The sequence below is a fragment of the Cynocephalus volans genome, chromosome 7 (assembly GCF_027409185.1).
Source record: "Cynocephalus volans isolate mCynVol1 chromosome 7, mCynVol1.pri, whole genome shotgun sequence".
NCBI lineage: Eukaryota > Metazoa > Chordata > Mammalia > Dermoptera > Cynocephalidae > Cynocephalus > Cynocephalus volans.
Window position 1 is genome coordinate 97700123 of NC_084466.1, and position 17993 is coordinate 97718115.

At 49.5% G+C, this 17993-nt stretch overlaps 1 protein-coding gene across 3 annotated transcripts in view; it reads right to left on the minus strand.

Moving 5' to 3' along the window:
- Window positions 1-17993, minus strand: part of CDH23 (cadherin related 23) — a 372185-nt gene that overhangs the window by 210024 nt on the left and 144168 nt on the right. For all 3 annotated transcript variants that reach the window (XM_063101657.1, XM_063101655.1, XM_063101656.1), the window contains exon 8: window positions 16410-16488. In XM_063101657.1, the coding sequence (XP_062957727.1) occupies window positions 16410-16488 (79 nt within the window). The remainder of the gene's footprint in view (window positions 1-16409; window positions 16489-17993) is intronic.

Sequence of the window (17993 nt, forward strand, 5' to 3'; positions counted from 1 at the left end):
CACGAGCAAAGAACATCAGGGATTTCCTGGGCATGAAGTGGGTGGGGTGTGTAGGGTTTAGGCAAAAGGGGAGTTGTTTTTTCAGATACGTGGGTCCACCTTCACCCTTCTGAACTATACCCACCTCACTGGACTTCAGATCTGATTCCAAAACTGGAGCCAAAACTTCCTGGGTCCAAATCCTAGCTCTGACATTTACGAGTTGAGTGGCCTTGGGCATGCTACCTACCTCTCTGAGCTTGGTTTCTTCATCTATAAAGTGGGCATAATGACAGTACCGTCCTCATCAGAGTGCTGTGAGGAGTAAATGATTTAACACCATATAAGCTATTTAAGCAGTGCCAGGCACATGGCAGTTACCCAATAAATATTAGTAAGTGTTATTACAGTTGGGTTTTCCTCTTCACCCCATCTCAGCCCCTTCTCTTCTGCAAAACAAGTACAAATTCCAGTGCTTTGCTGCATGTCCCTGAATATGCATGTCTTCTTGTTAAATATCTACTGTTGCTATCACTTGCTTGCTTTCTTTTACCTTATAGAAATGGTATTACGTTATTCCTGTTTCTTTCATTAGTCAATATTTATCTGTTTTGCTGTACGTACATCTATTAAGTCGAACCTCATGAAATTGCTGTCATTCAACCATTTTTGACCTACAAAAATGATGACTTTAAGTTACTCAACTTAATATCATGTGGCTTCTAACTAATATAGAGTATTTGTTAGCTCAGGGGTTGGCAAACTTTCTCTGTAAAAGGCCATAGTGAATATTTTAGGCTTAGTGGGCCAAGAGGCAAAATCGTGGACGTTCTGTTGGTACTTCTTTAACAAGAAAGAAAACAGATTTCCACAGAAATTTTTGATGAATTAAAAATATAATAATAATTGAGCACAATTTTTTTAGAATACAGGTCTACTGAACGGAAGAATGGAATTTTGGGGGAAGGGGATAACATTTTGCTTAACTGGAGGTCTCAGATAGTGTTTACTACCCTCAGATCGACTGCAAAAATACTCATTTAAAAAACCCATTCTTACCTTGCAGGCTGTACAAAGACAGGCAAGGGAGGATCTGCTTGGGCGCCAATGTGGGGTGTGAAGAGGTTGTAGTTGCTGTTTACGTTTCTCTGATTCTTAGTCGGTGTCAGCATCTCTACATGTGTCCACTAGTCACTGGGTTTCCTATGCTACAAATATCATTTGCCTATTTTTCTACTGGATTTCCCAAATTTACCCTGTTGATTTGCAGGAATTCTCTGAATATTCTAGTTATTAGCCCCTTTTCAGTCTTAATTGTTGCAAAAATCTTCTCCCTATATGTCATCTATTGTTAACTTTGTCAATATATTCCTATTGAATTGGAACTCCTTTGATGTAGATCAATTTTTCTTCTATGGCATGTGCTCTTTGGATGACAAGAAGTCCTTTCCTACTACAAGGTCATAAAGATATACCCCCCCATTTCCTTTTATGAGCTTTATATTTTACCCTTCACATCTAGGTCTTTAATCCTTCTGGAGTCCACCTTGGTATATGGTGTATGGTAGAGATCTTGCTTTATTTTTCTCCATAGAGTGAGCTAGTTTTCCTAACATCAGCTATTAAACAAGTCATCCTTTCCTCAATGATTTGTGGTGCCACCTTTATCATACAACAAGTTCCCATATTTGTACATGGGTCTGGTCCCGAGAGCCCCATTCTGTCCCATTGGTCTATCTGTCCTTCTTTAAAAATGTACTAGAGGTATCTGGGGCCTGCCTCACTCATGGCCCTGCTGCTCTCTTCTGTCCCAGCTGCCTGGGTGATGCCATCTCAGACTGCCAGCTCCCTATGGTTTATGAACACTGCCTGTGATCTCTTCTAGGAAACTTGGAATTGGAAAATATAGACCATATAGACATGGTTGGCAGCTGAGACAGCAGTTAAAAGGACATTTCAAGAGCAGCCACGTGGGCAGGAGGCAGCATGGTGAGGTGGGACCATGTAGGAGCCAGTGTGGTAAATACCTGGAGAGGGGCAAAGCTGCTGTGGTACCCTGAGCAATGGCCATCAGAAACACCCAGGTCCTAACCCTTAGAACCTGAGTGTTACCTTTATGGCAAGAGGGACTTTGCAGATGTGATTCAGTTAAGGATCTTGAGATGGGGAGATTATCTTTGATTATCTGGTGTGCTCTAAATGGAATCACAAGTGTCCTTATAAGAGGGAGACAGAGGGAGGTTTGGCTACAGGAGATGTGACCAGGGAAGAGGGGACACAATAGATGCAACTATAAGCCAAGGAACGCCAGCAGCCACCAGAAGCTGTAAGAGGCAAGGAAGGGATTCTTTCCCAGAGCTCCGGCAGTGAGCAGCCCTGCAGACACCTTGACTTTAGCCCTGTAAGACTCATTTCAGACTTCTGGCCCCCAGAATGGAAAAAGAATAAACTTCTGTTGTTTTAAGTCACTAGGTGTGTGGTAGTTTGTTACAGCAGCTATAGGAAACAAATACAGATGCTGTAAAAAAGAAGGCGTTCAAGCTTGGGGTCCTAGTTCCTGATCCCAGGAGCCCAACTCTGAGGAGGGTCTGCTCTGGATGCTGAGGGAGCCCTGCAGCCTCACAGGAAGCCCCTTTCCCTGAGCTTCCTTCCTTTCTTTTTTTTCTCAGCCGGCCAGTACGGAGATCTGAACCCATGACCTTGGTGTTATAACACCATGCTGTAACCAACTGAGTAACCAACCAGTCTCCCCAAGCTTTCTGAGTGCTCTCAGATTCTCAAACCCACAGAAGCCTCAAAAGGAACAATCCACACTCCTTAGGTTGGCCCTCTAGACTCTTCAAATCACCTCTCCACTTCCTCTTCTGCAGCCTCATTGGCCTGTTCACCGCCCAAGTCCTCCATCTATGCCTTTGCTCACCTCAGTCCCTCCTGCTTGGGATGCCCTCCTCACCGTCTAGCCAACCATCCTTCAGTCCCAGCAGTGGTACCAATAATACCGCCTTGTGGGCACTAGCATGCCCCATTTCCAAGGTGGCTTCACTTCTGCAATCCTATCCAAGGGAGGGTTAGCATTTCCTGGGTGCTATCTGGTGCCAGGAGCTGCTCTGAGCACTTCCCGAGTCCTGAACCAACTCTCAGAAGCCCCACGGGGCCTTAGTGTCCTTCCCATTCTACAAATGAGGAAAGGCCCACGTCAAGACTGCTCCTACAGCAGGATTTCCTGATCTCCATTCATTTGGATGCCACCTTCCCAATCTCCACCATATTTGTATGCAACTTGCATTATTATTTATTTAATATTTTTCTTTAATTTGACTCAGTTTTTTGCCTTTAAAAATCATTCTCCAAGAAACCATTTAAGAATGTCACAAAGGGAGAACCAGTTCATTGGCAGTACACAGAGGGCGACGGTAAAGTGGGCAGTGAGCCTATGGGGTGGGCCGCATCAGCTTGACCTCTGACGGCTCCAGCCTGCTCTTTTTGTTCAATGGAGAGATGAGCCGGGGGTTGGAGAGGTGCTAAGACATGAGCACCCACCTGGGCTTTCTCCTGGGCAGACCTGACAGAAATAGAAATTCCAAAAGGGAATCAGGAAGGGAATAGCTGTCTCATTGTGTGATCCTGTGTTATTTCACGCCCCACCGTGTGCACTTAACATCACCTCTCGGGAGTATCTTCTCACAGCTGGGGAATCAGCATCAGGGGAGGGCGCCGTCCTCACCCCAGCCTAGCCCGCAGCACCCTCGGCCTCCTCGGACCTCTTAGAGGACTTACTGACAGCACCGGCCAGTCAGCAAATGCTGTGTGGATGGATGGACAGCTTTTCATACATTTCCCTTCCCAGCAAATACACAAGCTTCTCTATGGTGTGGTTTTCCAATTCCAGTGGCCGTTATACAGTCTGTCTCCCCAAGACCACCAAAAGCGGAGGCTGGCTCAGGGAGACCTCGCTAAACACCTGCTGACTCATTCATGGGCAACTCTCTCCACAGATTTCTAAGGGGGACCAAAAGTGTCCCAGGGCCTCAGATTCTCATTTGCAAAGTGTTCCTTTAAGTCTCAACTAAATTGTTCTTGCTAACATTTAGGACTCCCACATCATTATGAAGAAAACTAGCCACCAGCCCCTTTAAAGTAACCCTTGGTTGGCCGGATGTGGCTGTGAAGTATCCCTCAGCCTCCAGGTGTTCATGGATTCAAAAGTGCTTGCTGATGTGGTCCTTACAGCGGGGTGCCCTAGTGCCCGGCAGCAGGAAGGCTGGAGGGGCGCTAGAAAATGGAGGCAGCCTGACTCCACCCCACCTCCCCCCACAAAGAAATGCCTTTGGCGGGGGTGGCGCGGGATGGAGCGCAGCCCAGCAGAACAAGATGCTGAGCAGTAAATTCATCTATGCCAGAATGTTTGTTCACGTCAATCAATGTCTGAAAAGATCCACTCTGGAATCGCTGTTTCTAGGATATTGGTCAAATACTCGAATGGGGGTAGCCAGTTAATTGACTCCGGCAGAGCTCTGGACAGAGGGGTGGTGAGAGAGGTTGCAGGCGGCACAGAAGTTCAGCCAAGCCCAGAGGCAGACCTGGTGAACCCCAGACTGCAGCAGCCTGGTCAGGTGCTCAGGGCAGAGAGCAGTGAGAAGAGGGTCCTGGAGCCAGCCTGCTGGGTTCAATTCCTGGCTTTGCCACTCCCAGCTGTGTGACCTTGGGCAAGAGAACCTCAGTTCCCTCATCTATAAAATGGGGATAACAATAATAGGACCATCTCATGGGGTTACTGGGAGGATTAAAAGAGTTGATGTAGGTAAAGCATTTAGATCCATCCCTTAGTACCCAAGAAGTGGTAGCTATTATTACTATGCTTTCCTACTATGAGTCCCAGGCCTCAAGAGGGTGTTAGGGCTGCAGAGGAAGGAGCCCTGAATGTGTGCTCGCACTCTGCCCGGTGGCTGGTCACGCTCCTCCTTCCTCATGGTCGCCCTCGCGGTCACTCCAAAGCTTCCTTCGAGGACTGCCTCTCCTGGCGAGAACACACCCTTTCCTGACCTCCTGAAGCATTTATTACATATGCCATAGTCCAGGCTTTTATGATGAATTACTTGTGCAGTAGGTTCTCGCTGGTTCCACACTGGACATGTCTGGTGAGTGGGGGCTTGGGGGTGCTTTCTGTAAGCTGATATTTTGGCTAAAAGGGAGGTTTCCTTCCTTCCTTCATTTCTCTTTCTCTCTCTTTCTTTCTTTCTCTTTAAAAATTGCTTTAAAGCATGGGCTCCGTAAGAAAGATGGGGCGGGGAGGGTGGCGTGGTGTCCTTGTGGCCCTGGCTGGCTACAGAGGGAAGGGCTGCAGGCTGGAGCAGAAGGAGCTGTTTACATGGGAGAAGGAAGGGGGCATGTGGCGCACAGGGGTCCAAGCAGCGGGGCTGTGGGGCCCAGATCCCAGACAAAAAGTTCCTATTTCTGCCCATGATCCATGTTGGCTCCAGGGTCATGGGGCGTCCAGGGCATGCTGGACCATTCCAGTGGCTACAGAGGGAGCTGATAGCAGGGACCCAAGTGAGTTATGTACCTCAAGTGGCTTTGTGCAGGGGACACCCACAGGGGTCAGGGGCAGAAGACCTAGCAGGTCAGTTAGAAAGCACATGAAAACCATCTCCCTCCCTACTCTGTAGTTGACTCTGCAATATTTGTGGGGATTTTACAGAGAGCTGAAGTCTCAGGTTATATGGACAGGGAGGAGGGGTACGAGCCAGTGAAATCTGGATTTTTAGAGACCCCCATTAATTAATACCTACATGCTGAGGAACCCAAATACCTTTTCTTGTTTATGTTTATCATCAACCAGATTGTAATTTTTTCAGTGCTAATAATAGTAATAGATATTTCTTGAGTGCCTACTATGTGTCAGACACTGTATTGAGAGCCTTATCTGTATGAATTCATCTAACCCTTAAAATAACCCTAGTAATATTCCCATTTTACAGATGAGGCAACTGAGGTACACACAGGAGTGGCCACTGTGTGTAACCTGCTCAAGGTCATCTAAGATTTGAGCCCATGCTGACCATGGGAAGGGACTGTGACTAAGTGTTCTCACCCTGTCTCTCTCCCCAGGGTGCCTTGCCCATTGCAGGCACATAATTAGTCCTGGTGACATGGATGTGCTGACAGGAATGTAGGTGCAGATGTCAATGTTTTTGTTCCCTGGGGAAACCATGAATCAGAGCAGCAGGGAGGTGGAGGGGGGAGGTGACGGGCTGAGCGACAGGAACTCCATCTGGTTGCTTACCCTCTCTGCAGGACACGCCAGGGGTCTCCCTCCTGCAGACCCCACCCCTTCCTGTCTTCCCTCTGCTCTGGCTAAGCCGAGCCCAGAGAGACAGGGAACAGCAATGTGGGGTTGTGGGTGACTTCAGGCTTAATATCTTTGTAACCATATTGCAAAAGGGCATGCCTAAGACGGCGCTTTACGCTTAATCTTTCTCTTTTATTGCTTTTTCTCTTGTATGATTTAACCTTGCACTAGGTATCAAGCTAGATAAATAAAAACTTTTATTTCAGATTAGCCCCAGCTGGGGGCTGCCTTGAAAGCTGAGCAGTCATCCGGGGAGTCAGATGATAAAGGGAGTGGGGATCTGAGCTTAGAGGGGCTCGTCTCAGGTTCAAAGCCACCAAAAGATACTGGAGAACTTTTCTGAGATGGGAGCAGCAAGGATGTCCTCCTATGCCCACAGCTAGGGAGGCGGAGGCAGGCAGCTGAAATCTCCCTAGTCCAGCCCTCCCAACTCCCTTCCTAAATGCCTCCTCACCCTGGGATTTTTTTCCTGAAGCTTAACACGGCTGAGAAACACTGCCTTTGCTGATATGTTTATTATCCCTCTTTCTCCAAGAGAATGTGAGCTCCCCGAGGGCAGTGTCACTGGCTTTGACTTCACAGTTGGTTCCCAGGGCCTAGCATGGAGCCCAGCACATAGTAGCCACTCAATTAACATTTGTTGGTTAACTGAATGAATTAATGAATGACTGAATAAGTGAATGAATGAATGAATCCTAATTTTGCAGTCCTGCATACAGACCAGTAGATTGAAGTGAATCACACGGTTTCTCAGGCAGCATATTAACGATGGCAGAAAGAATGTGAGTTTTGGAAGCAGGAAACCTGGGTTTGACTCCTGGGTCCACCACTCATATGCCATGTAACCCTAAGCACATTTCATGAGCTCTGTGAGTTTTAGCTTCTTCATCTGGAAAATGGCTCTAGCAGCATGGTTTGTAACAGCAATAATCAACACCCCTCCCCGCAAAGCTACTCAGCCGTGACTCAGTTTGCTGGAGCCCGGGCCCCAAAAGAAGTGGTTCCCTGAGCTGAGCTGACTGATGAAAGGGTCCATTCCTTGCCCAGCTGGGAAAGTGAATTCAAGGTCTAGCAGAAAGGGGAGGCCTCGAGGGTGCATCTATAGTACAGTGGACACCCAGGAGGTTATAGTGTCCCAATCAAGGGACAGAGACTCCTGTCTAGAAGGGTGCTATGGGTTAAAGGTGTCCCCCAAAAGTTCATGTGTTAGAAATCTGATTCCCATTGTAACAGTGTTAAGAGGGTGGGAAATCCAATTACGGTATTTGAAAGGTGGGGCCTTTAAGAAGGGAGTAGATTGTGAGGACTGTGCCCTTGTGACTGGATCCACCCGTGGTTAGGGTGGTTCTCCTTTACAAGGAGAGTGAGGGAGGAAGTTAGTTCTCTCTTGCTCAGCCCATTCTCACCATGTGACACCCTGCATTGTTGTAGAAGAAAGCCCACACCAGATGTGTTTCCTGGACTTTTGACTCCCTGGCCTCTGAAACAGTAAGAAATAAATTTCGTTTCTTTATAAATTACTCAGTTTCAGGTACTCTTTTTTTTTTTTAAGCAGCTGGCTGGTACAGGGTTCAAATCCTGGACCTTGGTGTTATCAGCACCACGTTCTAACCAACTGAGCTAACCGGCCAGCCTCCCAGTTTCAGGTATTCTTTTACAAGCAACAGAAATGGACTAATTACAGCAGATGTGGGGAAGACAGGATCAGAAAGGGAGAGTCTCAGACCGTGTTGCCGTGAAACATCTTAAAAGTCCACTGACCGATGTTATTGATGGGAAAGAGGTAAGGGGCAGGCCCCATTCTTGACAAAGAGCATCCGGCCTCATTAGAGGCGAGCGGAAGGACGAGGAACATGAGCAGGGCATAAACGACTCTGGTTTGTCACAAGGGCGGGCTGGCTGGTGGGACGCATGCTCTGGAGAGAGGAAGGAGGAAAACCAAGGGAAGGAATGAGCAAGGCTTTCCTGCTGGCCACCAGGGACAACTGAGTGTTGGTATCCTATGTTGTTTTGGTATGGCGGTGGGAAAAAACTGTAAATAATATGCCGGGGTATTTATATAATTAATTAAAACCCCTCCAGAGGCTCTGTTCCTAGGTATTTTTGAAAGAAGAGGGCCATGGGGCACTGAAGGGCTAAAGCTTAGACAGCACATTCATCCCAGCCGGAGAGAGGATACGTGTGAACTGCTAGAGCTGCCAGAGAGCAGGTGAGAGAGGCTTGGAGGCCCATTGTGTGCTGGGATCACTTACTGATGTGTGCCTTGGGTGAGGGATGGAGTGTTCTTGAACAAGTGCTGACATGGGTCTAGGGTGGCATCCACAGCGTAAACAGATTGGCTTTCCTTAGGAATATGCCCCTTTCTGCCTATGCCACCACCAGAGCCCCAGAAGCCTAGCCTCAGAGGTTAGAAGCTTCCTTGTCTCCTCTTTTTCTTGCTCCGTCTAGTACATCACCAGAACCCTCTGACCTTCCTCCCATACATTCTCCAATGACCCCTAGCATTCCCCTAGGCAAGGCTAGATTAGTGCCACAGGCTGTTAGCAGACTGCTCTCATTCTAGTGCTTTCTGTTCCAGTCCATCAGAAGTCCTCCGAGATAAACCTCCCGGCCACCCCCCACCCCAGCCACACTTCTTCTGTCTTCTACGCCCTCGACCAACTGCCCCCCACCCCTCTCAGATCTGCCCTCGACTCCTCCCTGGCTACCTCTTGGCTCCAAAGAGGTGGGCCATTCCCCCCCAGTGCCTGGCCAGATGTTCTGAAGTTTCTGGGGCTTCCAGGCACCCACTGTGCTATCCCAAGCCAGGGGCTGTGGTATGGAATTCAGATTTCCAAAGCAATTCTGCTTCTCCTGAGATTCCATTTCTCAGGGGGAGAAAAAAGCCAAGCAGCTTAATCACAAGGGCTTTGATGTGTTTTGCATGATGGTCTCTATGATAGCTGTCCCCCACCAGGCCACGGCCAGGGGGCATATGCAGGGGGTGTAGGCTTGTGCAAGTCTAACTGTATCTGATTATTCTCTCTCTCTCCACACACACACACACACACACACACACACACACACACACACACACACACACACACACACACACACACACACACACACACACACACACACACACACGCAGCCTTCCCCCTTCAATGTATTTCCAAGGAACCTCCTTACTTGGTAGCATTAAAATAAAGTCTAGAGACGAGGAAGGGAAGACTCTGTCTTTCACTAACATGCCTGGGCAGGTACCCCAGGGTGACCGGGAAGTGAGGCCACTGGCTTTCCAGCTGGAAGTGAGCGGTTTTGGCCCTGATACTTTTCACTTATTGTTCGTTCTATACCAGTGTTTTGCTCAGCCGTTTTTTTTTTTTTTCATTATCACCCACCCCCTTCCTCTGACCCCAGGAACCACTTTAGACATTTTTCCTAATCATCTCCTGCCCCTACATGAAATTTTAATACCACAGGTATAATGTATATGCTTTATATATAAAAAGGGTAAGTATGTTTCGCCCCCTCCCAGTATAAAATTTCATCCCCTTGGGGATGACATCACCCCTGTTGAGAACACATGCTCTTCCAGAGGAGAGCTTCTCAAAGTGTGGTCCCCAGACCAGCAGCAGCAGGAGCACCTGGGCCCACATCAGTTTCTGATTCAGTAGGTTTAGGGTGGCGTGCAAAATTTTGCATTTCCATAGCTCGCCAAAGTGGAGACCACACTTTGGGAACTACTATAATCATGAAAACTGGGTAGGTCTGGAACCTGAGAGACTTGGGTTCAAATGCTAAGTGGCTGGGACCGTTGGCTAATCTATGTCAACTCTCCGAGCCTGGCTTTCCTTGTCTACAAAACGAAGTGACTTTATCTCCTTCACAGACTCTTGTGAGGGATAACTGTGTCCAGCATGTGCCTGGCACATGGCAGGCACCCAATAATTGGAATCCCCCTCCCTTCACTCTGGGGGATGTTCCCGAGCCACAGTAGACAGCAGATGGGGAAAGGGATGAGAGCTGCAAGAAGAGACCGGGCCTCTCAGCCTGGAGAGAGGACAGTGGAGTGGTCTGGATGGAGATGGAGCTGCAGTTCAGGAAGTAGCGGGCAGCTCTGGCGTGGGCCTGCTCACCAAAGCCACGTGTCCACGTGGCAAGGGCCCTTCTGATGCTGGAGAGGATCCATTTAGTGTCAATTACAGGAAGGAGAATCAAAGGACAGAACTCATCAGTCTAATGTGTGTGGAAAATGAAAATGCTTCCAACGGGGGGAAAGGGTTCAGACGGCATCAGAACCACCTGGAGGGCTTGTTAAAACAGTTTTCTGGGCCCCACTCACAGAGTGTCTGGTCCAATCATTCTGGGGTGGGCCTGCATGTCTAGCAGGTTCGCAGGTGATGCTGATGCAGCTGGTTCAAGGACCCCACCTTGAGAACCACTGCTCTACAGCCTTCGGTAGATGGGCTCCCTATGGTGGGTAATTAAGAAAAGAGGAAAAGTCTGGGCCTTTGCTGGAAGAGGATGAGAGAATCTTGGCCCTTAGAGCCCTTGGGACTGACTGAGAGAAGTCTTTGATGGCCGCAGCCAGCAATACAGGCTTCTGACAGCAGCACACGGGCCTGTCTCCACCACATCCTGACCGGTGGCAGGTGGAGGGAAAACACCTGTCAACCTATGGTACCAGCTATGGTAGACACTCACTAACCACCAGTCATTTCATATAATGGTCTCATTTATATGACACCTAGCTTTATGGAGGTATGATTGACAAATAAAAATTGTATATATTTAAGGCATACGACGTGATGTTTTGATATACATACACATTGTGAAATGATTACCACAATCAAGCTAACATATCCATCATCTCACCTAGTTGCCATTTGTGTGTGGTAAGAACACTTGAGATCTATTCCCTTAGCAAATTTCAAGTGTATGATACATTATTTTTAACTGTAGTCACCATGCTCTACATTCCATGCCCAGAATTTGTTCACCTTATAACTGAAAGTCAGTAACCTTTGACTCATAGCTTCTTCCCTCACCCTCCACCCCTGGTGAGCACCATTCTACTCTGTTACTTTGATTTTTTTTTTAGATTCCACATATATGCGAGATCATGCAGCGTCATCTTTCTCTGTCTGACTTATTTCACTTATCACATGGCTCTCAAGGTTCATCCAGTTGTCACACATGGCAGGATTTCCTTCTTTTGAAAGACTGAGTAATATTCCATTATACACACCTATCACAATTTCTCTACCTATTCATCTGTCAATCCTGCTTTCTCTTTGCAGCATTCCACCAGAGTATTCAAGCCACTCATTCACAGGTACATCTCCCTGACCCAACGGCAGGTTCCTGGGGCTGAAACGGTACACCACTCCCCACCATCTCTCAGGACATTAGCACAGCACCTGGCCCAGAGAAGACCTTCAGTCAACTGTAGGGGGATACAGAGTCCACATTTGTTGAGCACTTCCTATAAAATCAGGTGCCTTCCAAGTGCTTACTTATCTCAGCTTGCTGAATCCTCACAGCATCCTTGTGAGGGACGGGAAGACTGACACTTAGACGGTCACACAGCTGGACAGTGGCAGAAGCTAAGCTGAGGCAATCTAACTATAAGACAGAGCTGTTCAAAAAAAGAATATGAGCATATGTGTAATTTTAAATGCTCTTGTATTGTAGCCACAAAAAAAGAGAAATAGGTAAAATTGATTTTAATAATATTGTATTTTACCCAGTATATCCAAAATATTATCATTTCAACATGTCATCAATGTCAAACATTATTTTATCATCTTTTTTGTATACTAAGTCTTCAAAATCCTGCATGCTATACTTACAGCACATCTCAATTCAGACTAGCCACATTTCAAGTGCTCGGTAGCCACATGGGCAACCGCGTTGGCCAGCACAGCTAGAGGTCACCACCATGCACAGAGGCTCTGGAGCCTGTACTTTCGACCACTTGGCCACACTCCAGTGAATGCAGAAAGAAATGAAGGAATGAGTCTCAAGGACCTCCAGGTCCTGATCTTTCCTTGACTATTAATAATCCTTAATGTTTTATTGCTCTTTGGTGTCTCTCCAGCACCATTTTATCTGCCATGGGGATTATTAACCCCATTCTGTGCATGAGGACTAGCATCTTGTCGGACACCTTACTGGCACATGGCAGAGGTGGACCTCAAACCCACAACTTCAGACTCTAAGTCCAGAGCTCTGCAGTGGAGTAGTGCAGCTGCCCCCTAATGCAGGCTTGTCTCTGTCTGGCAGAGGAGGAATGAGACCCAGAGTGGGTGTCTGCTCAGACTGCAGGCTGGACTGGCCCTTGGTGATGGGAGCCTGCTGAGCCCCATTCTGGTTGGGCCCTGAAGGAAATGATGCCCCCAATACATGGCAGGGCAGGCCCAGGCTAAGGGAGCGGAGGGGGCCCATGCCAGCTCCTCTATGGGACAGAACCTTGTCATTCCTCAGTCTTGGTCTAGTCATGAGGAGCAGAGAACAAATGGATGGCAATGGCACCATAACTTACTGCTGAAGGCCTCTTTGTTCTTGGCAAAACAGAGTGGTCATTAGTAATGAGGAACGCAGACATAAATCCCCACAGCTGTGGGGCTGATAAACAGCCTGGAGGGGATGGGGCTGCAGGGAGCCGGGCAGGCCACCCTTGTGCCGTGGATCCCTTTGGGCTCAGACCTGTGTCCACCCACGTGCAGAAAGAGCCTCCACCAGTCCAGGCTCCTAAGGTGTTTGGAGACTCAAGTCACCCACACCAGTGGCCCTCAGGACTCTCACCTGGCTGTGGGTACCACTAAGGCCTGCAGTTCTTTATTTCAAGTGAAATCAGCTTTTGAGCACCCAGGGCTGGAGCAGGCTCATGCTAGCCACTCAGGGCCAGCTTCGGGCAGTCAGCCATGAAGATGCCCTCAGGGTTATAGGGGGACATGAACCATCCCTTCCGCCTGCTTCAAGCTACATGGGCACAGCTGAGCCACCCAGGAGAGGGCTGCAACCAAATGTCCCCAGAGAGGCAGGCATGTGAGACCAGACCCTTGGCAGATAATGTGCTTTGCAGCATGTCTACACTGGCAGAGGGAAGCAGAAACAAGGCCACATCCTAGCCTGCTGCCCACCTGCTCCCTGGGGACTTTGCCCTCCTGCCCTCTGCTTGCTCTAGGCTCACACTGAGGCTGGCTCTCAAGGAGACCACACCAGCCAGGGCCCCCGGGAGGAGAGTGGGCAGGAGCCAGGTGGGGGGCCAGCCTCACAGAGCCAGGTGCTCAGAGTAGGCAGGAAAGATGAAGAAAGGGCTGCCCTTTCCTGAAGCCACTTGCCACCTGATGGGGCCTTCGGTAGGGTGGTGACAAATACCCATGAGATGGTTAGAGGGCCACCCTATAAGCACGGTCCAAGTGCTAGTTTATCAAGGATAGCACATATTCATCATGGGTGCTGCCCTCCCTTTCCACACCCATAGCTGACTCTAGCAATTGAGTGCTGCCCTCATTCGCACCGAGCCTGTTTGGCTTCATGATCCTCTTCAGGCAGCCATTACCAATCAATCAAAGTTGGCATGAGAGAGGAAACCCATTTGTCACCCTTTCTGAAAGCCCTCAAGGCACATCTGTGCTGGCAGTGAGAATCCTATAAAGCTCTGCTAAATGCTCCAGGCCTTCCAGAAGCTTCTGCCTCCTGCCCCTACCTCAACACACATCCTCTCCCTGTGGTTTTACATCCTAAGACTACCTTCTACGATTTGCATTTGGGAACCTGGCCCAGGAGATTATATCCCTTGAAATGCTGCAGGCAGTTGTCCCAAGACTCCAAGCTCCGGAGCCCAGCCCAGACACCACAGGCTCAGCAGCTTGGTCCTCCAGCCTCCTGCTCCAAGAGGAGAGGTGAAGAGGCGCGCTAGCTGGAGTCATCTTTGAAGACTGGAGAGCAATGAGGGCCAAGATTGGTGGCCTGGCACCCAGCACAAACCTGGAAGGGACCAATGCCCTGGGGCATGGGCTCCCAGCATCACTGCAGGAGTCTGCAGTCTATACGCGGCCTTGGGCCAGGCCTGGCTCCCTGCTCTCCACCCCCATCCAGGTTGGCATATGTCTGGAACCAGACATGTAGTGAGGACATGAGGAGACTCTTCTGCACCCACCTGGTGTATCCTTCATGCTGCCACCTTATCCTGGCCCCTCAACCCCATCACCCTTGGGGCTCACTGGTGTTCCCTCAGTTCTCCAGTACAAGCCCCTTGTCACTGGGAGGAATTTGCTTTGCTTCCCAATTTGCAAAATTCATGCAGACCAGCACAGGACAGGTCTCCCTTTTCCTCTGCCCACCTGGAGAGGGCCCTCAATTCCCAAGGTGGATCCTGCCTTCCTGCAGAATGATTTCCTTCCTAGGACTGGCTTTCTCACATCCTGGCCTGAGGACCTCCTGAAACTGAACTGCCTGGGGCCCCATCCCAGACCTACAGAATGAGAATCTCCACGGGTGCCGAGGGCTTTGCATTTTTGGTAGGAGCCCCAGGTGATTCTTGGGCATACTGGAATTTGAAAACTCACTACCCTAGAGTTTCTTTTATTCATTCATTCATTCATTCATTCATTCATTCACTCACTCATTCATTCATTCCCCAGGTACATACTGGGGTTTACTCTGCAGCAGGTCCTGTGCTGGGCACCAGAATAGAAAAATGGTGATGGGAGTGGTGGTGGCCCAAACCCATACTCTGGAGCTAGGCGGGCATTTGCTCTGGGTTTTGGGGTACCCTAGGCTTAGGAGCACACTAATAGTCATGTCATGCCAGGAGCTGCAGGTCACAGGAAGCCCATGATACCCCTGATTTCCTGCATTCCCAAGGAGGTGAGGGGCTCCTTCCCACCAGCTGACCCCTAGCTTCCCAAGGTGTTATTAGCTGCTGGCAGTAATAATAACAATAGCTAACCTACAGTACCTTACTTATATGTGTTAATTAAGTTCTTTACATATATTAAGTCATCTGATCCTTAAACTACCTTGAGGTAGGTATTCTTATGGGTTCCACTTTATGGTTGCAAACTGAGGTACAGAGAGCCACCCAAGACAACCTGGCTAAAGAGACTCCATCCTCTACGTTCTTGATCACGATGCCTTGCTGTCTTTTGTGCTTTAGGGAGAAAATGCTCCAACAATGCCCCACCCTGTTCTCAGAATGTGGAGTGTGGTAGGGAGGAGCAATGTGGTGGAAACGGACCTGGTGGCCTGACATCCTCCTGGCCATCAGTCCAGCCTACGCAGACGCAACAGACTGACCCTTTGCCAGCTAGTGAGCTGAACAGGGAGGCCACGTGTGGGGCGTGTACAGGAATGGGCTGGGGACACAGCCAGAGTCTGTGCAGGTGAGCAGCCTCTCACTGGATCCCTCACCAGCAACCTTGCTCCCAACGCCCCCAGCCCTGGAACAGACAAAGGGAGGTGCCATTTTGTCAGTTTTTGGGTGGGGATGTGGGTCAGGGATCTCATCACCCAGAGCCATCTCTGCAGTTAGTCACTATTCTGCTCAAACAAGGGATCTAGTTTGGGCAAGGGGGTTATGTGCCTCCCCCGGCAACATTGCGGATGAGATGTGAATCCCAAATCATTAGACATGTGGAAAGAGCATGAAATCAGCCAAAGTTGCAGCTCTATTTGTTCTAAAATGATGTAAAAATGGCCACCTTTTCATCAAGTAAGAAAAGAAGAAAAAAAACCCAGAGAGAGCACCGAAGGAGGTTAGGTGAGAGCCACCAATATCTCAGGCTCAGAGCCCCAAAGTGCCCAAATGCTTCAGACCGTGGACAGCAGCACATGCTCCTGCCTCCCAGTGCCACCCAAGCAGCCCCAGACTTCTTGGCCTCCACTGGCTCCCAAGCCCCTCTTCTCCCCTACTCCTCCTTCATCCAGTCATCCCTCTTCCGGGTCCTTTGGCGAGGATTGCCCCTGGAGGCAGGTGTCATGCACTGTCCCACATGCTCACAGACTTCTCCTTGGCACCTCAGAGCCTGAGACCCTGACAGTGGCTCTTCTCGGGTGGAGGAAGAGAAAACAGAAGCAGCCTTCACCTTACCTGAAACAATGGTGTAGCCAATCCCCCGGGGACGTCCTTTATCCTGGTCGATGGCAGTGATAATGCGCACCGTTGTGCCCTGGATAGAAGAGAGGAGGGCTTGAGTGGGGTGCCGGGGCCCTCGTGCTGCTGTCTTTCTTTGGAGTTGTCCTGGCACCCACAGCTTCCTTCCCCAGGCTGACTCCCAGCTGCAAGGACAGCCGAGGAAGTAGGTGCCATGTGTTCAGGCCTCAGCTGCTCCCATTGTCTCTGGGACACACGTTGAAGCCCCCTGGCAAACACCTCAGGGTCCTGTGGGGAGTCCCAACCTTACTGACATTATCATTCCCCCTTCCCCTCCCCATATGCCTTGTTTGGATGAACCACTCATGGGAGAAGAGCAGATGAAGAGCAGCCAGTGGAGAGACTAGAGTCTGTATCAACCACCCTTCAAATTGCTGTGTGACATCAGGAAGGTTGCTGTACCTCTCTGGCCTCAGTTTGCCCCACCTTAATGTGAATAACAGTAAAAACCCTGGGACCTTCTTTTCACTGGGGTCTGAGTAAAGGAGAATATCATGGATCAATTACTCTATAGATGAAACATCATAAATCCCAAAAGCAAGTATCTCCAAGGATGACCACGGCAACCCTGGAGGCCACCATGGCCCTACAAATCATGCCCTGTACAGCACTGCCCCTGGCAGTTCCTGCCTTAAATGGTTCTGCCCACACCCCACTCATTCTCCCTATAGCACTGGTGGAGAAGGGAGCAGGAGCTAGGACTACCAGGATAGGGAGCCAGGGAGCCCCCATTCTTGGGGAGCACAGACTGTGGTGAGGAGCCAAGGACATATGAACAGACTATGTGTCTGCCATATACGTATGGGGGTACTCTGATGGAGAAATGTTCAAAAAAGGGGGAGAAGTCCACCTGGAGGAATAGGAAAGGGTTGTATGGTTGGTGACATTTAGGATGGATTGTAAGAAATGATGGACTGGATGTTGCCAGGAAGAGAAAATGAAAAGGAAAGTGCTCCAGGTAGAAGACACATCACAGGCCAGGGCTTGGAGGCATTGTCCTGGGAAGAGATCCTGGCATATAATGGGCACATTCAAATAGCACTTGATTGGTTGGCTGATTGATTGGATCAATGAATGTACACATGAGAGGACACTGACATCACCACCGCCACCACTTGCTGAGTGGCCCCTTGCCCAGGCAGCCTTCACCTTGTTCCCCAGGCTGATCACACCATTGCCCATGCAAGCCGTGCCTGCCCACTCCTGCCTTCCTGAATCTCTGACCGCAGGGTGGAGTTTTCCCTGGGTGATGGAGGGCAGGACGGGTCCATCCCCATCCCCTAGGGGACTATCAACCCTGGCATTTGCATTTCTAATGAAGGGCTCCTGTGGCCTTGGCCACCTCCCACCCATTTGCCATTTATCAGTGGAAGGCTGAAGCCTGTGCTGCACCCCCACTTTCACCTCCTGTGCTGAGATTTGTTCCCTGACAAGAAGGTCCTCCACCCTGGGGGGCAAGCTGCCCCCTCCGACTCCTCCCCATCTGCTGCCAGGACACAGCTGGAGCATTCACCACCCCAC